This window comes from Engraulis encrasicolus, chromosome 12 (assembly GCF_034702125.1).
Source record: "Engraulis encrasicolus isolate BLACKSEA-1 chromosome 12, IST_EnEncr_1.0, whole genome shotgun sequence".
Taxonomy (NCBI): Eukaryota; Metazoa; Chordata; class Actinopteri; order Clupeiformes; family Engraulidae; genus Engraulis; species Engraulis encrasicolus.
Genome location: NC_085868.1, coordinates 22433427 through 22456748, shown reverse-complemented (window position 1 = coordinate 22456748; position 23322 = coordinate 22433427). Strand labels below are relative to the sequence as shown.

The following is a 23322-nucleotide window of genomic DNA, read 5'->3' as shown; positions in this document are numbered from 1 at the left end:
GATGCTGCCATTGCTTTGGGAGAGAATTGGTATCATCGTTTCATTTTATTTTTCCAAAAGGTAGGATAGATTATCCTTTCAAACAGTACTGAGTTTGAATGTTTAAATTCACTGGATCTTTGTAAAATACGTCTTTATTGTCAATATGACGTCACGAGTGGCTTCACACACTGCGTTTGGATTGGTTGGCCGGCTGCATTGCTGTGATCACGACGGCCGTAAAGTAATTTTGTTAGCAAGATGCTAGCAGAGCCTGACTCAAACTGAAGGAAATCAGAAGGACATAACTCCCAGGTTATTGTACATTTCATTTAAATCCACATTGGTTTCTCAGAACTTACAGTAATATTGTCAAGTTTCAGCCGATAGCGAGCACAGTTATTAGCGCCAGCCTTATGAGCTCTGCTGTCTCGACAGTGCTCCCTAGGTGAACTGCAGGCACGGGTTGGAGGGCGAGATTGAACACTGTATGTAAACCCACTGTGACAGTAGCTACAAGAATGTAAAGGAATATGGAAAAATAACAATCAGGGCTGATTAAAACAAACACAGGCATTTAAGTAAACTCTACAGTACACACGAAAAGAGGACACAAATAAAGAGTCGCAAAGACCCCAAAGAAATTAGCCTGGGCTACGATTCTCGAAACCTTTGTTGCTAACTAACTGACGGTGCATGTGTGTGTGTAGCTCTAGAGCCCCCTGGTGGAGAGCTGCACACACTTTCGTCTGGTATCACTGCCATTAACATGCTCCTCTCGAGTAGAAAATAAACGGAGCATTTATTGCTTAAATATCAACGGCAACTCGCATTGATGAATCACAGGACAGATTATAGGTATACTATCTTGACTCTTTGGAGTTGAACAGCAAACGTTTTTGGAGGAATTTGTTGGTGTTGAGTAGCAATGCACCATTTATTTTGTGACTCAAGAACAGCATGCTAACTGCAGTGCTACCAGACGTAGTATGTGTACACAAATGCACCATCTGTAACAACCAGGCTACAAAGAAACAGCCCAGTTTTCAAATAATTTTCCGAGCGTGTACTGTCATGATTACTACTCTACTTAAACAGCACAATGTGATTAAAGCTCATTTCTCTTCTGCTTTTTCTTGACCTCCTCCTTCTGCTTGTGGAACACCTTTCCATCCACCTGCTTCCTCCAGCTCACTTGGGTATTTGCAGGCAATCCCTTGTCCTTCAGACGCTGTGCAATCTGAAGAAGAGAACCAGATGTCATTCAGGTCACTGAGACTTTCAAGGACATATTTCACTTCAGACATGAAGACTTGTTCTTGTCACACCAACACATAATATCATTTATTTACACATAAACCTTTTTACACTAGTAAATCATTTATGTAGGCCTACACATAGTAAATAAAAAAGCTCATTTTTAAAAGTGGGCAGCCATGGCCTAGTGGTTAGAGAGTCTTTCAATCTAGGGGTTGCCGGTTCGAATCCCCCCTGACCTCTCCCTACATCTCCATCCATGGCTAAAGTGCCCTTGAGCAAGACACCCAACCCCACATTGCTCCAGGGACTATAACCAATACCCTGAAAAATAATAACTGTAAGTCGCTTTGAATAAATGAAAGCGTCCGCTAAGTGCAATGTAATGTAATGTAATGTAAAAAGACATTCTGTAAATAAATGAGCAAAGAATACAATGTTAACACAACAGCGTTGGTCCAGACACAGCAGGCCTGGATGTTTGGCCTGTGATGGAACTTGTGGTTGGCAAACGCAACAAATTCGTCCAGTAAGAGTCGCTTCTCTCTGCAGCGTACAGATATTATCACAGAATTCCTTACTCAATTATAAACATTTGAAGATGTTTTATTTATCTGCTCATTATTTACTTAGTGTTTAATTTAAGTGCTTAGAAATGACTCACTTATTATTCATAAATCTTTAAAAGACCACTATTATGAAGTGTGACCCAACATGGTACATAAACAACCGAATTCTCCAACAGACACACACACATACACACACACACTTACACACACACTGTACTCACCTGCTGTAGGAAGGCCTCCTGCATCTCAGGATCTTCCACGTCCACATGAGATGCCATTTGCAGAGTCACTCTCACTATCTGTGTTCTCCACACTGAGGGGGCTGCAAGAGGGCAACACACAGACACACACATACGCACACACACACACACACAGAAAGTATCATTCATATAAGGTTACGTACATTCATCATCATACAAACACACATACAGTACATCCATAGTAAACAAGAAATGCTTACCCTCTTTGGTGCAGATGAAGTTGAGTTTTCCATTCTCTTCCATACTGAACCACTTGCCCCCATGTCTTCCCACTGCTCCCCCCCTTGTTGCACCGTAGTAACAGCCCCCCTCTCTCTCTGCATCTGAGGCCCAGTTGTCATAGGAGGCTGTGACTCCACTGACCAACAACCATACGCCCAAGTTGCAGTCGTAGTGCAAGCCCAGCCACACGTGGGAAGATGAGGCTACTTTGGCCCACCCCTCCACCCAGCGCTGGATCTTCTCAGAGGACACAGACACCAGGTCCACATGGTGCCGTCTGCAGTACTGCTGAGCCTCCACCCAGGTCTTACTCTGATTAACCAGAACCAGATTGTCTGGGGGAAATATGGTCAACGTAATTTAGTTTTGTTTGGCTTTAATTTGTCATCTAGTTTTCTCCATTTGTTTGTCTGATACTAGTACTCTATAATAATAACAATAACAACAACAACCATCAAAGTACACTAACCTTCATTCATAATGTCAACACAGCTACTTGGTGATGATGTATTTGGGCGACCTATTCTCTCTCCATAGCACTGGTACTGGCCTGCCCCTTCTGGGAGTGTGATGGTGATGGTCTGACTGGTCTCACCAGGAACTGTGCTGTTGTTCTTCACCCAGACGTACTGATGCCAGTCTTCAAACTGGGTCACGCTGCACTTCAGAGTGACGTCATCTCCAGAGTAATGAGGACCTGGAGGAGATGTGACCTCCACTGTAGCAGCAGGGAGATCTGAGGGATGACAAAAGGCACAAATTGGGAAATAAAATAAAAAAACAAAAAAATACAGGATGTGTGACATGCTGTTTTAGCAGTGTCTATTGCCCGCTTTAGGGTAAACTCTTAAAATGCTGTCAGTAATCAATGACAAACATGTTTTGAATGTCAACTCACCATTGTATTTTCCTGGTGAACCAGTAGCCTGTAAGTAACAGGCTACTGGCACACTGCCCTTTCACGCGTCTCCGCAGGCGGGGTTTAGTCAAAAAATGCTTGCACGCGGTTGGAGCAACCTCATATGAATGACATGACACTTCGACCACTCACGTTGAAGCTTTGTGACGTAGGACGTGTCGTCACGTAACCGCCGCCAGGTCGGGAACCAAAACAGAACAACGTCCTTTAGAAAATCAACTTGAGGTATTTTGGATAACACCGCTGAAATTGCTGCTTCCATCCCGACACATGATAACTCCTCGCACGCCGCCATTACTGTTGTGATTCAGGGAGGGGGCGGGCACAGCCGAACTACCCTGGGGGAGGGTGTTGCGTTCGATAAACGTCATACCCACTGAAATCCCTCCCTACTATCCTGATTCGTTGAGCTGCCCCGTTTATTTCGTAAACGGAGGAGAAGAGCGAATCACAGGTGCACCAGAAGGTTTGTGTAGCCCAGCCCCCTGGGCGTCAACACATACCTTCTGGTTCACCAGGAAACCATTGTATATTATTTGAGCAGAATTGCTAAGTGAGGACATTTTGGAGCCATCTTCTCTCTTCCTGTAGCACTGGTACTGGCCTGCTCCTTGGGGCAGTGTGATGCTGATGGTCTGATTGGTCTCACCAGGAACTGTGCTGTTGTCCTTCACCCAGACGTACTGATGCCAGTCTTCAAACTGGGTCACGCTGCACTTCAGAGTGACGACATCTCCAGAGTAATGAGGACCTGGAGGAGACACCACCTCCACTGTAGCAGCAGGGAGATCTGTGGGAGTCAGAACAACACATAAAAACAAACAAACAATTACAACATGTTTAGAGCTAGAGCTGATCATAATGTGAAATTGCACAGAATTTCAGTTATATGTCATTAAATGTGGTGACTCACCATTGAAAGTTATGCTAACAAGCTTGCTGACGTACGGTGCCAGCGAAGAATCTCCTCTCTGCCTGTAGCACTGGTACTGGCCTGCTTCTTCTGGCAGTGTGATGCTGATGGTCTGACTGGTCTCACCAGGAACTGGACTGTTGTCCTTCAACCAGACATACTGGCGGGGGTCTGTGTACTTCGATTTGTCACACCTCATGGTGACTTTATCTCCAGGGTAAAAGGGAGTCTGTGGAGACAACACCTCAACTGCAGGGAGAGCTGAGGAATGAGGACAAATACAAAATTCAGGAGATCTGAGGGAGTCAGGATGATGAACACAACATGTCAAACACACAAACAAATAAATAACAACAAAACTTTTGGCATTTAACCCCTTAGTGCAGCACTATGGCTCTCTGTAATGTCATAGCAATGTTGTTATGATGTATTTAAGCATTTTCAGCAAGTGAATAGGGTCTTAAAAAAAATAATTATGGGCTTTTATGCCTTTATTCGATAGGACAGTCTGAGATGGTGACAGGAAGTGAGTGGGACAGAGAGACGGGGTGGGATCGGGAAATGACACTCAAACCGGCGTCCCAGTGGGTATGCAAGCCCAAATGCGCGCTGCACCACAGCGCCCCCACATTTACAATCTTTTTTTTTACAAATTATACAGTATCTTTAAAATAAGGTCCCACATACTCACCTTCATAGCAGATAAGGTTTTGACATTTGTTACAACTATTATCATTCCAAAGACCAGAGGAGTGCACTTCAACACATTCCTCCTGAGGGTTATTGGGTTGTCCAGAGTCCCAGTAGCGAAAGGAAGAGCTGCTGCCATCTGACCACTCCCAGCTATCCATGAACAGGCCTATCCAGGCTATTTGCACTTCTGGTGTTAAAATGGCTTCTATAAGGTCATTCTCTGTCTGGTTCCTCACACTGGCCAGGTCTGTGTGATTCTCTCTGCAGTATCTCTGAGCATCTGCCCACCTCTTCCCATCTTCAATCAGCACATGGGGGTGTGTGGAGTTCCTGCCTGTAGTCATGCAGGTGTCATGGGTTGAAAAGCAAATTGTTTACAGTCTTTTCTACATTGAGTGTACAAGATAATAAAATATTATATTTTTATTGGCCAGTCTGCCTGCATAATAAATCAGTTAGTAAGTAAGTAGTGAGTAAAATGGCTTCTCACCATCGTAGCAGATAAAGGGATGTTGATATCCGCAACCGTCATCAAACCACTCCCCGTTCAAGTCACTCAACACACAGTCTCCAACAACTGTCCCACCATGATGTCCTGGAGCCCAGTTCCTGAACTCAGCCTCATTCTCCCCATAGAAATCCCTGTCAGCCAGAGACCACTGCCATTTGGGACTGCTACCGTAGTTCAACCCAATCCAAGCTTGTTTAATACCTTCTTCCTGAATTATTCTCCTTAAGTTCTCCATCTCTACCATGTTGTCTATGGTGGCAAGGTCAGTGAATGTTTCCCTGCAGTACTGCTGAGCGTCTGCCCAGGTCTTTACCTCTTTCACCACATGGAACTGACGTAGCACAGAGGAGGAGACACCACACAGACCTGAGAGGAGAGACAGGCAACACCATATACCGTCATGAGTTTAGAGTGCTGAGTTTCTTTGGTTTAACTGTGCTACGTTCTGCCCCAAAAGGCCCACATATCAGAAAAGGGAAGTCCAACGTGGAATAAAATAAGTGTTTGAGTATGTGGGTGAAAATGAGAATATGGGTGAAAATGGAAGTGTGTGCAAAATGTGAGGGGTGGTGTGAGAAAAAGAAAAGTGTATACAAGGTGGTGGAGGAGAAAGGGTCTATTGCCCAGTCTGCTGTGGTTTTAAAGCTCTCAGGGTAATCATGCCGAGCTGGCCACCACACACCAGCAATCAGAAAGACCTGTGCAGTGACGGTTAGGGTTAGGGAAAGGTCTACGGCCCCCGTTCGGGACAGAAAATGCTTCAAGCAAATTCATTAAGTTTCAGTACGTAGGGCGCTCACGCTGAGACTTTCGGTTGAGTCAGTGCACTGAAAGTGCCTGCATGATCCCCTAACAATGGCAAAAAACACAGTGCTTGAAGGATGGACACTGCACGTACTCAACGGTCGCCATGTTGTTAATGAAACAGAAGAAACGTGGCATTCAGTTCAGTAGAAGAGTTTGGTCAACAGTCTCCTAATTCTGTTAGTAATGTTGCTGAGACGCCAATCTTTTTATGCCAAGCCAAGTACAGGGTTCCCACACCTTTTTCATGAACAAATTCAAGCACTTTTCAAGCTCCTTCAAGCACCAATTTTTCAGTTTTCTAGCACTTTTAAATACGTCGCAGGAAGCGAGTGTGGGGGTCCTCCCCCAGAAAACTTTTTGTTTTTAAGATGCAATTTCCTGCATTCTAATAAATGTTAGGGTGTTGAATGGCAAATCCCATCTGACATCTCACTCCCTCAGATTTTGACGTACCTGAACAATTTATTTCTATAATTTGGCTTACTGAGTTTGACTTGAGACACATTTCAAGCATTTTCAAGCACTTCACCAAACATTCAAGCATTTTCACAACCTTGAAAACACTGAAATTCATTGAAATTCAAGCATTTTCAAGGAATTCAAGCACCAGTGGGAACCCTGGAAGTACTGTATGTAGTTGCCCTTTGGGATGAAGGAAATGTAAATAGAAGCATGAGACGCTGTGTCATGTAAACCAGTAGTAGACAACCAATATTTTGGTGAGCTAACGCTATACTAAGCCATGACTTCCAATGAGGGCACAGTGAAAAGTGCTCAAACTTTTCCATGACACTATGCACTGAAGACCTCAGTGCACTGTGTGCACTAACTGTCAATGCACTGACACAAGTGCGTGATATGAGACAGGGCTGGTCTGGCTTGATGCCAGGGGAAAATCCACAACGTAAATTTTTCCACGGGTGACTTGCCTCTACATTGCAACACTGTACAAAGACTTCCTCAGATAAACTGTCTGACTGTCAAGTGCCACACTCAATTAACTCTTTTATGGGAAAAAATATGTGTTTGGAAAAAATTGTGATATGACATTTTTGCCATATCGCACACCCCTACCGGCACAGTTCTCAATCAGCCTGAATGCGACATGAGTGAACCCTTGTCCAAGCAATTGAACTCCATCAATCAATCTATATCATCATTGTTATCCTACACAACCCATGCCTGCAACCATCACTTATGAACCACAACACTTTACACACACACACACACACACATACACACACACACACACACACACACACACACACACACACACACACACACACACACACACACACACACACCTATGCACAGTGCGGTTACACTGTGTGTCAAATGTCAGGGCATTATATTCTTTCATTACAAACGGTACATGACCTTTACTGACCTGGGAACAGTAGCATCAGCCACGGGAAAGTCCCCATCTCTGTGGATGCTGAGTGGAACACCTGGAAGAGGTCACACAAAGGTCAAACATGTGAGGAATTTCTGAGGAGGAGATACTGTGCATAAAAAACAGATATTCCAATAGAGTAGAAAAGCTTTGTTTATGGATTTAATTGACAAAATAGTGACATATGATATAAAGTGGCTATCACACACACAGATTAGGACTCTTCACCTTAACAAGTCTGTGACCAGTAGCAGGAGTTGTTTAGGGATGAGCTCTACCTCGGCAGTCTGGGTGTTGCTCCGTCAAACACTTCAGCCCAAATGAGTGCCAGGCTGTCCCAAACAATATTCTCATTTTCTGTTTGCGTCACAGAATTCAGCCCCTCGTCATTTACCTAATTACCCTCTATATACACAGATCAGGCCATCATAAATGCATCAATCTTGCAAATGAAGAAGTTGAAGGTTATAATCTCAACCAGGTCTTCCCAAAGACCCCCCCCCCCCCACACACACACACACACCTACTACAAGCCCACACCATTTTGTCACAACATTAGAGTGTGGGTAAATGTCTGAAAGCATTTCTGCATATAATAACGAGGTAATAACAAGGTAATAACCGGAAATACTTTTAAGACAGTTTACTGTGGTCTAACGTGCTCATAGCATGCACCTTTTAAAGCCAGTCAAACTAACAGCTGATTTCAATGTTACAAATTGGACAGTTCAAAATAGGAGCAGGTTTGCACACTAAATAAGACACTAAGGTCAAGCACAAGGAGTTTTTTTTATTATTATTTTTGTCAGAGCTGAGAGCACTGATGATGGCAGCAACATGAAACGTCTGCTCTACTCTGCTCTGACAAAAATAAAAATAAACTCCTTGTGCTTGACCTTAGTGTCTTATTTAGTGTGCAAGCCTGCTCCTTTGAACAATACACTTTTTGGGTCCACGCACCTACTTATTTTACTAAACATCTTGAGCGCAACAATACCCTTGCCTCCAATGTTACAAAGTGGGACAGGGATGTTGTAATAGAAATGGCCGTTTTTTTTAGGGCATTTCCTGCAGTTCCATCTTTAAAGGTACACTGTGCTGGAAATGGTCAAAAAAGGTACTGCAACTAGGGTGCTCATTAAAAGTGGGTTATAAGCTATAATATAAGTTATAAACTAATATTTTCTAGTATGGCCCAAGTACAGTCATTTTTGCAGCTAAAAATGTGTATTTCTGGAACTGGAAAATGGTGGACCATGGAGAAGAACCCCCTTTTAATGTATGAAAAGTGCAATTTTATTCAAAAGTGTTCATTCACATATTTTTGTGAGATCATCCTAACAAGGCATTTGCTGAAGCTCTTGATTATGTACTACATAATGGTGTGCATAGCCTATCATGATATATTTCATGGCATGGCATGACATAACAGGTAGGAATTGATGGACAGTAACCGCACGAATAGACCAGGCGCGATGCGATTCAAGCGACAGAGCGATACGCGCGATTGAAGAGACTACAGTATGTCCGTTACAAGCAGAAGGCAAAGCATTCAAACATTCCCATTGGCTGTGGTCACTGACCTCTCTACAGTCATTGGCTGTCGCGGCTTGTCGCCGAACCGCGTCATAGAAAGTTGAAAGGATTTCAACTTCAAACTGGCGCGCTCGTCGCGCAAATCGCTCTAGTCTCCTCGCTCTACTCGCCTCACTCTTGTCGCGGTAGGTGTATTTGTGCGGTTAGAGGTTGCCTAAATGCTTTACAATCACATCTATGTCAAATACAGCATTAGCACTTTTGCCAATGTGAGTCTATGCGGTGGGTCGGTCTGCATATGCCCTAGTGTACATGTACTTAGTCAGGCCACGCCCTCCTAGTGACACAACACCTTTGGCATTGCCTCTAGTCAGACCATGAGCAATACAAATATCGTTTCTGAGCTCCAGAGAAATCGGGAACTCCATCCACTTTGTCAGGAAGCAATCAACTTTGAGCAGCTCCCAACAGCCCTGGGTAATGCTGTATTCAAGGCAAACCCATTTTAGCCTGATGCTGCATATACACTGTTTGACCTTTGGTTCCTGGAGCGACATATATGCTGTATTCAGGCTCTTGAGATTTCAGTTTTTTAGATGCGTCCAGCATCTCTATAACAGGGTCTGTCTGTCCGTCCGTCCGTCCGTCTGAAACGCTTTCATTAAATTTCCGTCCGTCTGAAACGCTTTCATTCAATTGTTGTCCGTCTGAAACGCTTTCTTTAAATTGTTCCTTCCTGTGGCCACAAGGCGGCAGACTACGGAGCGAATGCGGGCAAGCATAGCCTTTCTATACTAAACCGGATGCTAACGTTGGCGAAAAGTAGCCTAGCCACAGGCTAACTGACAAACGTGAGGCCAACAACTCAGCCGATCGTGATGTACGCCACAAATAGACCAATCGACCTCATATTTAGACACTACAATGTTGATTTCTGCCTTCGATTTTCATCAGTTAAGAAATCTAGCGTCGGATTAACACATTTATTAAGGTAGTAAAGCGAGTTGCCGCCATGTTTGTTTTCCAGAATCACCCGGGTAGGGTAGGGTAGAGAGCTCACGTGCAGCATTCTGGGTAATTGAGTTTCACAATGCACAAAATGCGTTGTTTTTAAAAAATATGCTGCAGTGAGTTTAAAAAATCAAACCAACTGCCATTTGGAAGGGCAATGGTGCTTTTCGTTGCGCTCAGAGAGAGTACAGGAGAGAACGCGTCTTTCGTAATTGCTTTGCCGTCGTGTGCATTTGATAAACTCTGGCACGGAAGTTCACTGCTTTGTGCCTTGACGGTGAGTGAAGCTGGTATTGAAAAAAAGTCTATAATTCACCTAAAGGGTCAACCCATAAGCGCATGATTCACCCAAACGGTTTTATTTATTTATTATTATATGGTTGTGACGTCATCTGTCGAATGCTCCATTCATTTCAACGGGGCTCCCCAACGTTCGGACGTCTGTTATTTTTCGATAATGGACGGGTTGGTCTATAACAGACCGCTGTCAATGGCAACAAGACTTTTCACTGCTAAAGCGACTTTTCAACAAGACTCTAATCAGCTGCTGTGATAGCCTAGACAGCACCCGTTGTCCTGGCTACCGCTGTCAATGGCAATAAGACGTTCACTGCTAAAGCCACTGGCTTGTATACAAGTCAGTGGCTAAAGCGAATGTTTCATATCACTCCGCAGGGGGTCCGGTCTTTTGTCACTGTAATCAGCTGCTGTGATAGACAACACCTTGTCCTGGCTACCTAGCTGTTGCCTAGCGGTGTTTCACAACGGCACTGTTTTGTTTTGCGCAGCAACAATCTTAACATTAAATAGGTTCTAAAGAAATGTCCCCGCATGTGTGAATCATTTAAGTATATCCATATAATAAGCGGGTTAACTTTCGGCGAGTCGGTCGCTTTGTGGAATAGCAGCACTTCAGAGAGAACAAGACCCCTCCGCTCCGCGTCGGGGTCTAAAGATTCTCTCTGTCGTGCTGCTATTCCACGGTAGCGACCTTCTCGCCGAACGTTAACCCTTACTTATTTGTCGATGTTTAGATTCTTTCCCACATGCACATACTGCTGAAATGGCGTGATACTAAAGGTTGTTAGGCCTAATAAATGTCTGGTAATTTGTAATGTAGCCTACTTCATCTAGGCCAGCAGTTCCCAAACTTTTCCCCCTGCGTACCCCCTTTTACATTTCAATGTGGCTCGCGCACCCCCTAAGTGAATGTCGCACAACCGCACATTTTGGGCAATCCTCATTTTTCTGAAATCATTACAATGGAACTAGTAGCATGACAAGTCTAGGAGTTATACATTACACTTCAGATGGATCCTTCCAGCATACAATTCACCAAACAATTAAAAACTATGTAATGTTTATGAATTCTGTATAAAAGCACACACATCAGCCATTGTTTTATTCAGCTTGCGCACCCCCTTGTAGTAGGCCGCGCACCCCCAGGGGTGCACGCACCCCAGTTTGGGAAACCCTGATCTAGGCTATGTGAAATTTCAAATCATATATGGTTCTTTTCCAAATCCAAGAATGATGATAAGCTTATTATACCCTAAACTGCAAAAAAATAAAGCCATGTCTCGCCATTTTGCTGCCTTGCTGCCTGCCACAATATTTGGAGTGTCCATGATGACCAATATAAACAAAAAGTACATCCTCGGGGGGCGTTGACAGGCTAGGAGGAGGCCAGGGGGGCGTTTGGGGGGAAAAATGGCATAGTTGGAACTGGCATAGAGGGACGCATCTGTTGTCCGCCTGTCGGCCTTGTTATTAGAAAGGTGGGTATGTAAGAGCAGAATGAACACGTTCTAATTCAGGATGAGGGTCTTAGCTTTTAAATGCAACTGATTTCATGTTTTTAAATGCTTTGGAGGCTGAGATATTTCATTTTTTAATAAGGTTTTAATAGGCAGAGGGCACCTTTTCCCAAAAACGGCTTAAGACATAGAGGTAGAACATTAGAATAGAGGTGGCCCCGTCCCCCTTTTCACGGCAATCCGAGGCAGCCATTTTTTGTAGGTAGACATGAGAAATGGAAATTAATGGAGAGGAGGCTCACCTGCTAAATATCTACATAATAAATGTAATTTGTTTTTGTTGTAATTTGATTTTTAAATGTTTTTTTATCACGCATAATATTTAAGTAGATATTTAGCCTGACATTTCAAATCTGGTCTTTGTTTAATGTGATACGTCATATTCACACAATTTCAGTCCATTTTTTGACAGAGGTGGGTGTGTTCTCCATTGACTTGCATTGACTGAAGGTGCCTACACTACAGATGGTGTAACTTCAATCTGCTCACTACCGTGCCGGGCCGCGGCAGCGTACCGTGATCATTACACCCTGTGGCCATTCGGAATGCGGGGGGCAGTATAGCACCGCTTTTGCAGAGCAGCGTCTGCCTGTGTCTGTTTGTGCTTCCGTCCTTGCCCGTCCCCCAGTTTTAGTAGGCCTAGTAGTAGAAATACAGTCAGCAAATTGCATGTTTTATTTAGCATTGGGCATTTGATAGGGCATTTGATAATAACACAAGTGTGAGCCCTAAACAAGACCACAATGTGAATTTAAACTCGACTTTTTTCTGTCTTGCATTCACCGTCTCCCAATCCGTCCCTCACTTATTTCAGCACTATTCAAGCCAGGAACGGGTATCCTCAGGATACAGAGTTTGCATACCTACTACAATTTGAACCGGTAAAGACAATTAAAACCGAGTCAATCAGACAGGAACACCATTGTAATTAAGTGTGTCCCGTGACGCCAGCATGAGAGAGATCGAATTTTAAATTTGGCGACGACATTCTGTCTTCAAAACTGGCATCGGCCGCTTCCAATTTAGGACCATAGGCCTATTCAACCGTTTCCACAACCTCACTGATCACAGTTGCTTCATCTGTAATGCCAGGGCTAAGAATAACGAAAATAGCAAAACAGAAGTATACTAATAACCGTAAATGGAGAGACTGAGGAGACATGAAATAAAGCGGCGGAGTTCGGACCATTTTGAGTGGACGATGTCGCTTGCTTGTGTAGCCCTATCAAGCAAGCCTGTCTCATTTGTGCGATGAGCACAAAAACACAAATTGAACCACTCCTATGTGTGAGTCAAACAGACATGAACAACTTTGTAATGAAGTAGTGCCCCGTCACGTCAGCATGAGAGGTGATTTTAGGCTACATTTGGCGACGACATTCCGTCTTTAAAACTGGCGCATGCCGCTTCCCCTATTGCAGGTTATTACCTGATCTACACTGTCGTTACCACAAAAAACAAGGTAGCACAACTTAATACTATTACTAGCCTATATATCTGGTAGCCTAAATAGTAGGTTGAAGACTGGGGTATTATTGGTGCACTGTTTTTTTTTTTTTTGCGAAGCAGAGTAATCTGCTTCAGTGTAGCTCATTGTATGTTGATCCCTCCCTCAGTTTTAGGCTACAAGTGGAAAGAGTCAGCCAATTGCGCGTTGCACGTAACGTTGGGTATTTGATAATAACAGAGCGTGATCCCTAAACAAGACCGCCAGTCGACGGTGTTTTGTTTTCATTATTCTGTCCTGCATTCACTGTCTCAATTCCGCTCCTAACTTATAGGCTAAGTGATGTCTGTTAATTATTTCTGCACTACCTATTCAAGTCAGGAACGGATATCCTCAGGATAGCCTACGGACTAATAGGTTGAAGACGTTTTTTTTTTGTATTGGTGCTTGTGAACATTTCATCCTTTCAATGCGCTGTTGTGCGCGATCGACGGGATTCCGGTTAACTGGGGATGTGATGCACACATGACAATACATCTGTTACACCAGGTGTGGCTAATCATCTGTGATTAGGACTGCAAATTCAGTTGCTTCGGTGGAGATGCGAACCAACAGTATGACTGGGGAACTATGACTCCTTCGGAGGCTGGATAACCTGTCGCGCCACGACATGTCACAAAAGGCTGTGCAGTCCCGTGCACTGCACTGCACTGCACTGCACTGCTGTAACCCACCCCTCCCCCACAGACAAACATTCATGTTCTGAAAAGTTCAACACGTTCTGAACATTTTAGCCGCTTTGCATTAAGTTTTCGAGCAGACACTTGTCCACGGTGACGCAACATCGAAAGAGAAACGCTGTTCACAACCTAACTGAATAAAGATTTCATTTAAAAAAAAAAAACACAGCATTTCTATGAAAATGTGCTGGGTGACCACACTGCCTATGCCTATCCAGATGCACGTATATATAGCAACAATGAGAAAGAGAGGGAGAGACGGAGAGAGAGAGCGATTAGCGCGTATCTGTGTGTGTGTGTGTGTGTGTGTGTGTGTGTGTGTGTGTGTGTGTGTGTGTGTGTGTGTGTGTGTGTGTGTGTGTCGGGGAACATTTGAAGTGGAAAAAAACACCCTCCCCCACTTCAGCATCAGATGTTGGTGGTCTACAAGTCAATATGCTTACCCGACTATCTTGTAGCCCAGTCATGAAGTTCATAAAGCCATCGGTAGCCTATAGGCCAAGTTATCCAAAATCCCTCCGCAAATTTCTGCATTGCCTGAGTTCATAGGCTAAAACAACTTTATTTATATTTAGGCCCTGACTTATTTACTCACTTTATTAGCCTTATTTAGGCCTATTATCGTATTTAGCCTTTAACGTGGGCCTATTTTACAAAATATCGGAAGAAGGAAAAGACACGACAGACAAGTTGAGGCTTACTGATCGTAGCCTATTACAGCAAATCGAACATGCGCTTTATGAACACACTAGCCTGAGGGCAAACATCTTCTTGGCACTATTGAGATAACCAGGCCATGCAGGAATTCAACTACCTGGGCCCACACTAAAATACTGACAGACTACAATTGCTTGGATCTTCAATGGGTTTCGTGCGTCCGGGGGGATGGGTGGTGATGGCACGCTTGATGTGTTTTTCCCCACCCCATGCATGCACGCGGATACACATGTCGGGACATTCACCCAATGAATGACTGAGTGCGGCTAAATATGCCTGTTGCATATCGTAGCCTAATTATTCACACATCACGTCAAGTCACAAATTAGTAGTCTCTTGCAGTTGACCTATGCCAAATTAACGTCCTCCCTGTAAGGCTGCACTAATTCAGGTAGAGGAGTCGGCTTAGCCTATAGCCAAAGTCTATAAAATGTAGCCTATTTTTTGTAATTTCCAATTATCTAGGCTATGTTTACGATAATGATTTGTTGCGCTACGACGGTGCTCCCGTTTTATTTTGATCCTGCTTTAAGTCAATGGGCGAGAGGGACGGATGAAACGGGTGTTTCATTCGTCCCGACAGTGTCTACTGACACTTAAATCCCTTTTGCCTGTAAACCTGACAACTTTGACTTTTCATACTTTCGGATAGGCGATGTTAAAGTTTTCGAGTAAATCGCAGTGTTTCATTCGTCCCGAGTTTCAGGAGTCCCTGCTCTCCCCTACTGCCTAAACTGTTACAGTTTAAATGCGTCCTCTCCAAACATTGTGTGTGTGTGTGGTGTGTGTGTGTGTATGTGTGTGTGTGTGTGTGTGTGTGTGTGTGTGGGGGCGAGAGAGGGAGAGAGAGAGAGCGAGGGAGAGAGGCGCTTAATTCCCCGCAGAAAGAGCAAGGCGATGTCTCCAAATATTAGACAAATGCATCTTATCTTAGTTAAGTAGACATCAGGGATGTATTTTGCTTAATAGCAACGCCGACCTGATTGGTTCATATTGCTCTGAATAGCCACAGAAGGCTAGGCTATATTTTAATGGGTTTACGCGCGCGAGGTCATCTAACTGTGGTCACAGTCGCCAGGTGCTATTATGAGAGGAAAACTATAGCACGTTGGCATACATTAAAGTCAGTTTAAAGCATGCATATGATGAACCAGTTTTCTTGTTTGAAAAAACACACTTCCCGGTGCGCAGGGTGCATGCATTTCTGACTGACCCAGATGAAATCGCATGAGGAACTCCATGATTATGAGATGACATTGCATATATTTCCCAGCATATATTTCCCCTCTCTCTCTCTCCAAACCCAGTTGTACTTGGACTCACTTTTAACACCGCTGCCTACCCAGGTGAATCGCAGCACAACATTGTTTGCAGTGAGCCGTGCCGTGTGCGAGTGCTGTGCAACTTCACCCCTAACGTTTAACCTAGACTAGCGAGTGCAGTGTTGTAAATCACGTGGAATAAGTGCAGCGATTACCTGCGTAGCCTACTTAATTATGGAAGTGAGTGTCATTTGGACTGCCTATGGAATCAAGCCTACTGTCACCAAGCTCTTCCTGTCTCCCCAGCCTCGCAATGGATGGACATCTGGCCACCGCTCCTCCGCCTCCTTCGGAACGGATGACTGTGGGGGGGGATCTCCAATGAAATTTGGAATTTCGGACTTGTATAGATTTGGGGTGCCCCGGGACTCTTTTAGATTTCTGTTAGTTAATAAATATTATTTTAAAACTCAATATTTGTGTCTTGGCGTAGGCCTATTTGGTGGTGTACAGTACTCCAGGGTATTTGGTAACAAGGAGAGGTGTCGCTGGAAAAATGCGCACTTTCTCACCTGCGACACATAACCCAACAGTTGGTTACACTTAATTTGAGCACGAAAACAGCAATATCAGTCGCTTGCTAATTTTTGCCAATGTGACAACATTAAATTCATTAGGGAAGTGTAGGTTAGGTTATCGCCCCAGCTGTTGGCGATGTGTGATAAATAGCCAACGCTTACACGCTCAAACGAAGCGCTGTTAGGTTACTGCGGTGAGGTGTATTGCACTCTCAGTAATTTTTACCAAACGAAAAAAGTATCCACAGCCAGACAACAAGTCTGAAGTTGCAATATTAGACGTTTCAAATCTTGCCATGCGATAATCGGTATGGCTTCTGGCTACACTCAATTTGCATTTTGTCAGAGCTTGCACATTAATGCAATTCATCCGATCATCATTTTTTTTTTTTTTTTTTTAAAAGAAAATTCATTACATTATTTAGGCTATTCTTTTTATGACTCTTCCTACTTCCTGGAGGTGTTCTCACACAATTTATAGGCATGTTGTTAGGCTATCCGCTGAATCGGTGCGTGCTGGTGAATATGTAAGGGTTAACGTTCGGCGAGAAGGTCGCTACCGTGGAATAGCAGCACGACAGAGAGAATCTTTAGACCCCGACGCGGAGCGGAGGGGTCTTGTTCTCTCTGAAGTGCTGCTATTCCACAAAGCGACCGACTCGCCGAAAGTTAACCCGCTTATTATATGGATATACTTAAATGATTCACACATGCGGGGACATTTCTTTAGACATATTTAATGTTAAGATTGTTGCTGCGCAAAACAAAACATTGCCGTTGTGGAACACCGCTAGGCAACAGCTAGGTAGGCTAGCCAGGACAACAGGTGTTGTCTATCACAGCAGCTGATTAGAGTGACAAAGACCGGACCCCCTGCGGAGTGATATGAAACATTCGCTTTAGCCACTGACTTGTATACAAGCCAGTGGCTTTAGCAGTGAACGTCTTGTTGCCATTGACAGCGGTAGCCAGGACAACGGGTGCTGTCTATCACAGCAGCTGATTAGAGTCTTGTTGAAAAGTCGCTTTAGCAGTGAAAAGTCTTGTTGCCATTGACAGCGGTCTGTTATAGACCAACCCGTCCGTTATCGAAAAATAACAGACGTCCGAACGTTGGGGAGCCCCGTTGAAATGAATGGAGCATTCGACAGATGACGTCACAACCATATAATAAGTAAGGGATAATGTATTGTCCACACGTGACTATAGGAAAATATTTTCCCGACGAGGCGAATAACACCCCCGACGCCGAAGGCGGAGGGGTGTTATTACGCTTCGAAGGGAAATATTTTCCGATAGTCACGTGTGGACAATACATTATCCCGCTTATTATACGGCTTTTACCAACATTAGAAAGCATAAATAGTTAACCAGTAGTTTAAAATAACATGTTTATTGCCATTTTATAGCGTGCGCAAAGAAAGATAGTTCGTGGAACGCTCATAATTTAAAAAGGTTACCAAGCAACAGAGTTTGGCTACTTTCTAACTTGTTACAGCCACCTTGCGCTTCAAAGTGTTTGCAGGCTGCCTCGTTCACTGCGCGATATCTAGCCTACTAAACTCGGGTTCATAACAGGAATATTTCTATCTAATCGGCGACAGTATTCCAGGGAAAAAAAACATAGCAACCCAAGCACTGCTGTGCGCCCTGACCATCATTATCGATCCTGCTACATGCGGAGCACTGTGCGCCACATGAGGGGAATTAGAAACTGTCAACGAACTCCTCACTTGTATATTAATATGCCGTCAGCATCGTAAAATATTCCATATGGTAATAAACATTTTGGACGTCCAAGCTCACACGGGAGCGCTGCAATAGGTAAGCTGTAGGCCAGAGAGAGAGAGAGAGAGAGAGAGAGAGAGAGAGAGAGAGAGAGAGACTACCACGTGGTAAAGCGTATAGCGAGCGCTCCCAAGTGCCACCCGGCGGTTGTTTGGGTACACTGCAGCTAGGCCCGGTACGTACCGAGGTGGATGACGTGGCATTACCTCGGTAAAGGGTGTGCATTGTAGGGGGACCGACTGTACCTACACACAATGGGAGGCGCCTTGTGCCGTTTCCTAGTGCTGTCATGGAATTGCTGTGTCACATCTAGTCTAATGTTCTACCTTAATGGCTTAGGCATTCAGCAGGCATTCTTTGCAGGTGCCTTACCGTGCGAACACACCACCGCCAGAGATTCTTTAAGTATATAGAGATATGCCAACATAATAGGTTGCTATGGGCACCTAACATGACCAGGTTCCGGTCTGCCTAAAGGGGCGTGTCATAATACTCCTAGCATTGAATAGAACAGTCCTTAGGTCTGCCTAAAGGGGACCCCCCCCCCCCTTGAAATAATAGAACCCGGAAACAATGGGCCAATGGAACCTCTCTCTCTACTCTCTCTGCCGCCGCCGTTGAACGTGTGGAAAGATGCGGAAGGAATTGACTTTGTATGGGAGAGGAGGCGGCAGAAGCGTGAAAAGCAGCAAATGTGTTTCTAGAGGCGAGGGCGTCAAAAGCGTCGAAACCCGAGGGCATCAAAAGTTAAACTTCATCTAAAAATATGTAATGAGCTCGGCGGCAGCAGGCGTCAGCCAATGGAATGTTCACATTTTTCTAAACACAAGCTTCGGTTGGTCGAGATTCCTGGCCGAACGCTTCAGGTTTATCGTTTGCCACGTTCAACGCCCCTGACCAGTTCTTTCCAGGCAGGAGTCAGCAGCATTGTGGTTCTTTCAACGCCAGCGGCGTGATCGCGGCATTAGGCCAATGTTTCCCAACCAGGGATATGTGTACCACTAGGGGTACGAGAGCACCCCGTGGAAAAATGTGATAATGACAATTGAATAGAGTATAGTCATACCAGAGAGAGTCACGTGGTCACCTGGTCACGTTAGGGGCCCATAGAAACCTATTATGTTGGCATATCTCTATATACTTAAAGAATCTCTGGTCATACTGGGATAAAGGAATATATAGAGAGATAGGGGGTGCTCATGGTACCATAAAAAGGCTTAGGAGGTACGCGATTCAAAAAAGCATGGGAAACACTGTTTTAGGCCATAATGGGTTAAGCAACATTCTATTGGTATTAAACAAGTCTGACAGGCGACAGATGCGTCCGTCTATGCTCATAGTTCTCAACCTTTTTTGCCCAAACCCCCCCCCCCCCCCCAGGCCTCCTCATAACCTGTCAAGGCAATAAGCCTACCATGTATAAGCCTGGATTTGAAAAAGTACCATGGGATTTCAAATAGATCAAGTAGCCTAAATTCCAAATTACCAGACATTATAGTATTCATGGTTGTAAACTAACCTTTCCCCCCTCACCAGCCAAACACTATTAATGGGTGAGGTTAGTAAGTTGGTCTTTTTTACTACCCAAACTGAAATTTCACCAGCATTTGCCCAGTTATAGGAACCATAGGCCTAGTAGGCCTATCATGCCATTTCAGCATCACGTGCAGGAAAGAATCTCAACATTGGCAAATAATAAACAAATAAAACTGTTATTATGGTCTTTATTGTTCAATGGCAGGTTATATCGCTATAGAAGTACAAGAAGTAGTCTAATGTAAGCATGTGGCTGCCTGATTGTGGTAAAATGCTAACGAATGCTAACTGCAGCTTACCTGGTTAGCTAAAAACATCGATTGATGAAATGACAATGTGGGGAAACCTATTTGTGTCAAATAAGTTCATAGTGCATTTTTACACCAATCCGTGGTAGCCACAGTATTTACAAACCGTCAGGCTCATTATATTAAGCAAAAACTTAGATGTTGGAAACCAGAGAAGTCGCCGCCATGTTTCTCTGAAAAATGTGGCTGGCCAAAGCTGAACTCCGTGCCGCCTTGTGGACAGAAGAGGGAATCCCAATTCAGAAAGACGTCACAGCCGGCCGGATTTGATTTGATTTAATTCGGTTTGATTTCCCCCATAAAGGGGCGTAACGCTCATTTACGAGCAAAGTAACCGGATGGCCGTTCATGAGTATGTTTGTTTTTTTTTAGCCTAAACCTTCTGATTCTTGTGGATTGTGTTGACAATTTAGCGACTAGCGACTGAAAACCTCATCTAGCGACTTAAGCTGTTTTTTTTTTTTTTTGGCAACACTGCATCCACAACTCCTACTCTTCCTGGGGGTCCACAAGTTAGGGGATAACTGATCTAAACTTTGTCATGACAGCTTGATCTGTTTATTATGCACTCGCGCAGGGCCTCTGACAACTTTGGCTGGGCCCAGGAGGACAAAGTCATCTGAAAGGCACCCTCACCCCAACTCTGTCCCCCTGCCTCTGCCTGGGCCCGGGACAACTGACCACTTTATCCCCGTCTTTTGGCTTCCCTGCACTTGTGTGCGTGCAGAGACACACACGCGTCCTTTATTGATTTACTCCGTATTTACACAACAGACCACAATACAACCATAAACTGAGACTGGCTTCATTGGAGTCTGACATCTTGGAGAGAACATTGTAAATGCAAAACAACTTGCAAATGAAGAAGTGGCAGATGTAATGGAAACTTTCCTGAGCTGTGTTTGTATTTTTTCATGTAGTCCCCTTATCTTCTAGTGTGTGTGTGTGTGTGTGTGTGTGTGTGTGTGTGTGTGTGTGTGTGTGTGTGTGTGCGTGTGTATTGGGGGGTTGGGGGTGGTAGAGTCTACAATACAGTTGTCATATGGCTCCTCGAGCGAGCTGTCGTTGTTGTGGAAACTAGCCAGGCCACGCCCTCCTAGTGACGCAACGGGAGCGTGTCTATGTTCCCACAGCCCATTGGTCCCACATTGCTAAGACTTGTAACATTCATTTTTAGGCCCGTTGGTCCCACAGCATATTCCTGCTGCTCCATGTTCTCATTTCTAAGAATTTCTTCAAATTTAGTTTACTAGTAAATGTGGAAACATAAAGGTGTGGAACATAGGGCCTATATTTTAATAATTTGTGGGACCAATGGGCTGTGGGAACATAGAGCTGACCCCGACGCAACACCTTCGGCGTTGCAACTACGTAGTCAGGTCAAGAGCAATGCAAGTACTTTCTGAGTTCCCGCAAATACGGGAACTCCTTTCACTTTGTCGGGAAGCAAACAACCATAAGCAAACCAAGGGAGGCAGGTCAACCATGCCGTTTGGGAAATGTTCATTGTTATGCTCTTGGTCAGATCAAGTCTCGAAGATATTTGAACGTCGATGACTATCAGGCTAGTGGAAACAACTGCCACATCGGCAAGTTCCAGGCAAAAGCGAAGATCTTCCAGAATCCTAAAAGACCAGAACTGTGTTGTGTGTGGTTAATTGGGTTTTTGTTTTCGATTTATAACTGGTAAGGGGAGTGGGACATGACGCAAAGCAGACACGTCAAGCGAACGCGAATGTCTGGTGTGTATTCACCGTAAGGAATGCCCGTGTCTGTGGCGCCCATTTCATATCTGGAGTTATTGTGACCATCCATTGTCTTATTTCAGAAAAAAACACCTGGCTAATTTCTTTACCAATGTGTGGTGCATGGTCGATTCCTCTCCAACGATGCAGACCAATCAATTCTAGTGGTTAGGGAGTTGTTCTGTCAATCTGGGGATTGTGGGTTCAAATCCCACCCCTTATACCCCCTTCCATGGCTAAAGTGCCTTTGAGCAAGCCCACACCGTAACCAATACCCTGAAAAATAATACGTACAAGTTAGTCATCATGGATAAAAGCATCGGCTAAGTGTAATGCAATGTAAATGTGATGTATTATTGGGTATTGGGTTGACACAAAAATAGCTCCATGTTGTCAGTACCCTTGTGTTTGTTCAGTATATAATGATAATAATAATACCTTCGTTTTATACAGCGCCTTTCAAAACACCCAAGGTCGATTTACATTATATCAGTGTAAGTGTGTATGGATGTGTGCTTGTGGACACTACCCTAGAAGTCAAAGGCCTCCAAAAAGAGATGGGTTTTAAAGTGTTGTTTAAAGATGGACAGTGAAGAGGCGTTTTGAATGTGGCTGGGTAGGTTGTTCCAGAAGAGTGGGGCAGCCACATGAAAGGCTCTGTCACTGGTGGCCTTGAGTCTAGTGCGGGGGATGACCAGCTCGCCCTTGGAGGAGGACCGCAGTGATCTTGAGTGGTCATAGGAGTGGAGGAGGTCGGCAAGGTAGTGGGGTGTCAGACCATTGAGGGACTTGAAGGTGAGGAGGAGAACTTTGTAGATGATCCGTGACTTGTTGACAGGGTAATTATGTAAAATTGTGCCGTTTCCTTCTGCATGTGATGCTGTTCTATGACTAAGGCCATAAAGGGCCGCTATGCTGGGCAGTATAGGTGCTATCACAGGTTACAGAATGCACGATTCTCCTGACACTTCTTCATTTGCAAGTTATTTTGCATGTGACAATGCAATCATGATGCCCTCCCCAATGTAATGATGATGCCATGTGTTTGAAACTGCTGCTTTTTGATAAGGGAGTGAGCATAATGTAAATGATGCAGAGTTGTGTTTCGTCACATAAGAAGAGGAGGATATTCGTGGAGACAGCTTGGCATAGCCACTCATTTGGGCAGAGGTGTCAGACAGAGCAACACACGGAAAGGGGAGACCTCATCCTTACACTCTTCAAGGTACTGGTCACATAGTTCTTCAGGCGTGGAGGAGTGCGCTTTCCTTATTAAGCCTTGGCTTTTGACTTTTTTTTAATTCTGAAGACATT

At 44.3% G+C, this 23322-nt stretch overlaps 1 protein-coding gene across 1 annotated transcript; it reads right to left on the bottom strand.

The window, feature by feature from the left end:
* Window positions 1–1087: 1087 nt before the first annotated feature.
* Window positions 1088–22133, bottom strand: LOC134459493 (macrophage mannose receptor 1-like). Its single transcript, XM_063211858.1, has 7 exons — window positions 22119–22133; window positions 7518–7578; window positions 5303–5689; window positions 4811–5146; window positions 2266–2622; window positions 2027–2127; window positions 1088–1219 (listed from the first exon to the last, which is right to left on the bottom strand). The coding sequence occupies exons 1-7, from the start codon at window positions 22131–22133 to the stop codon at window positions 1088–1090; spliced, it is 1389 nt and encodes a 462-aa protein (XP_063067928.1).
* Between the last annotated feature and the right edge of the window lie 1189 nt (window positions 22134–23322).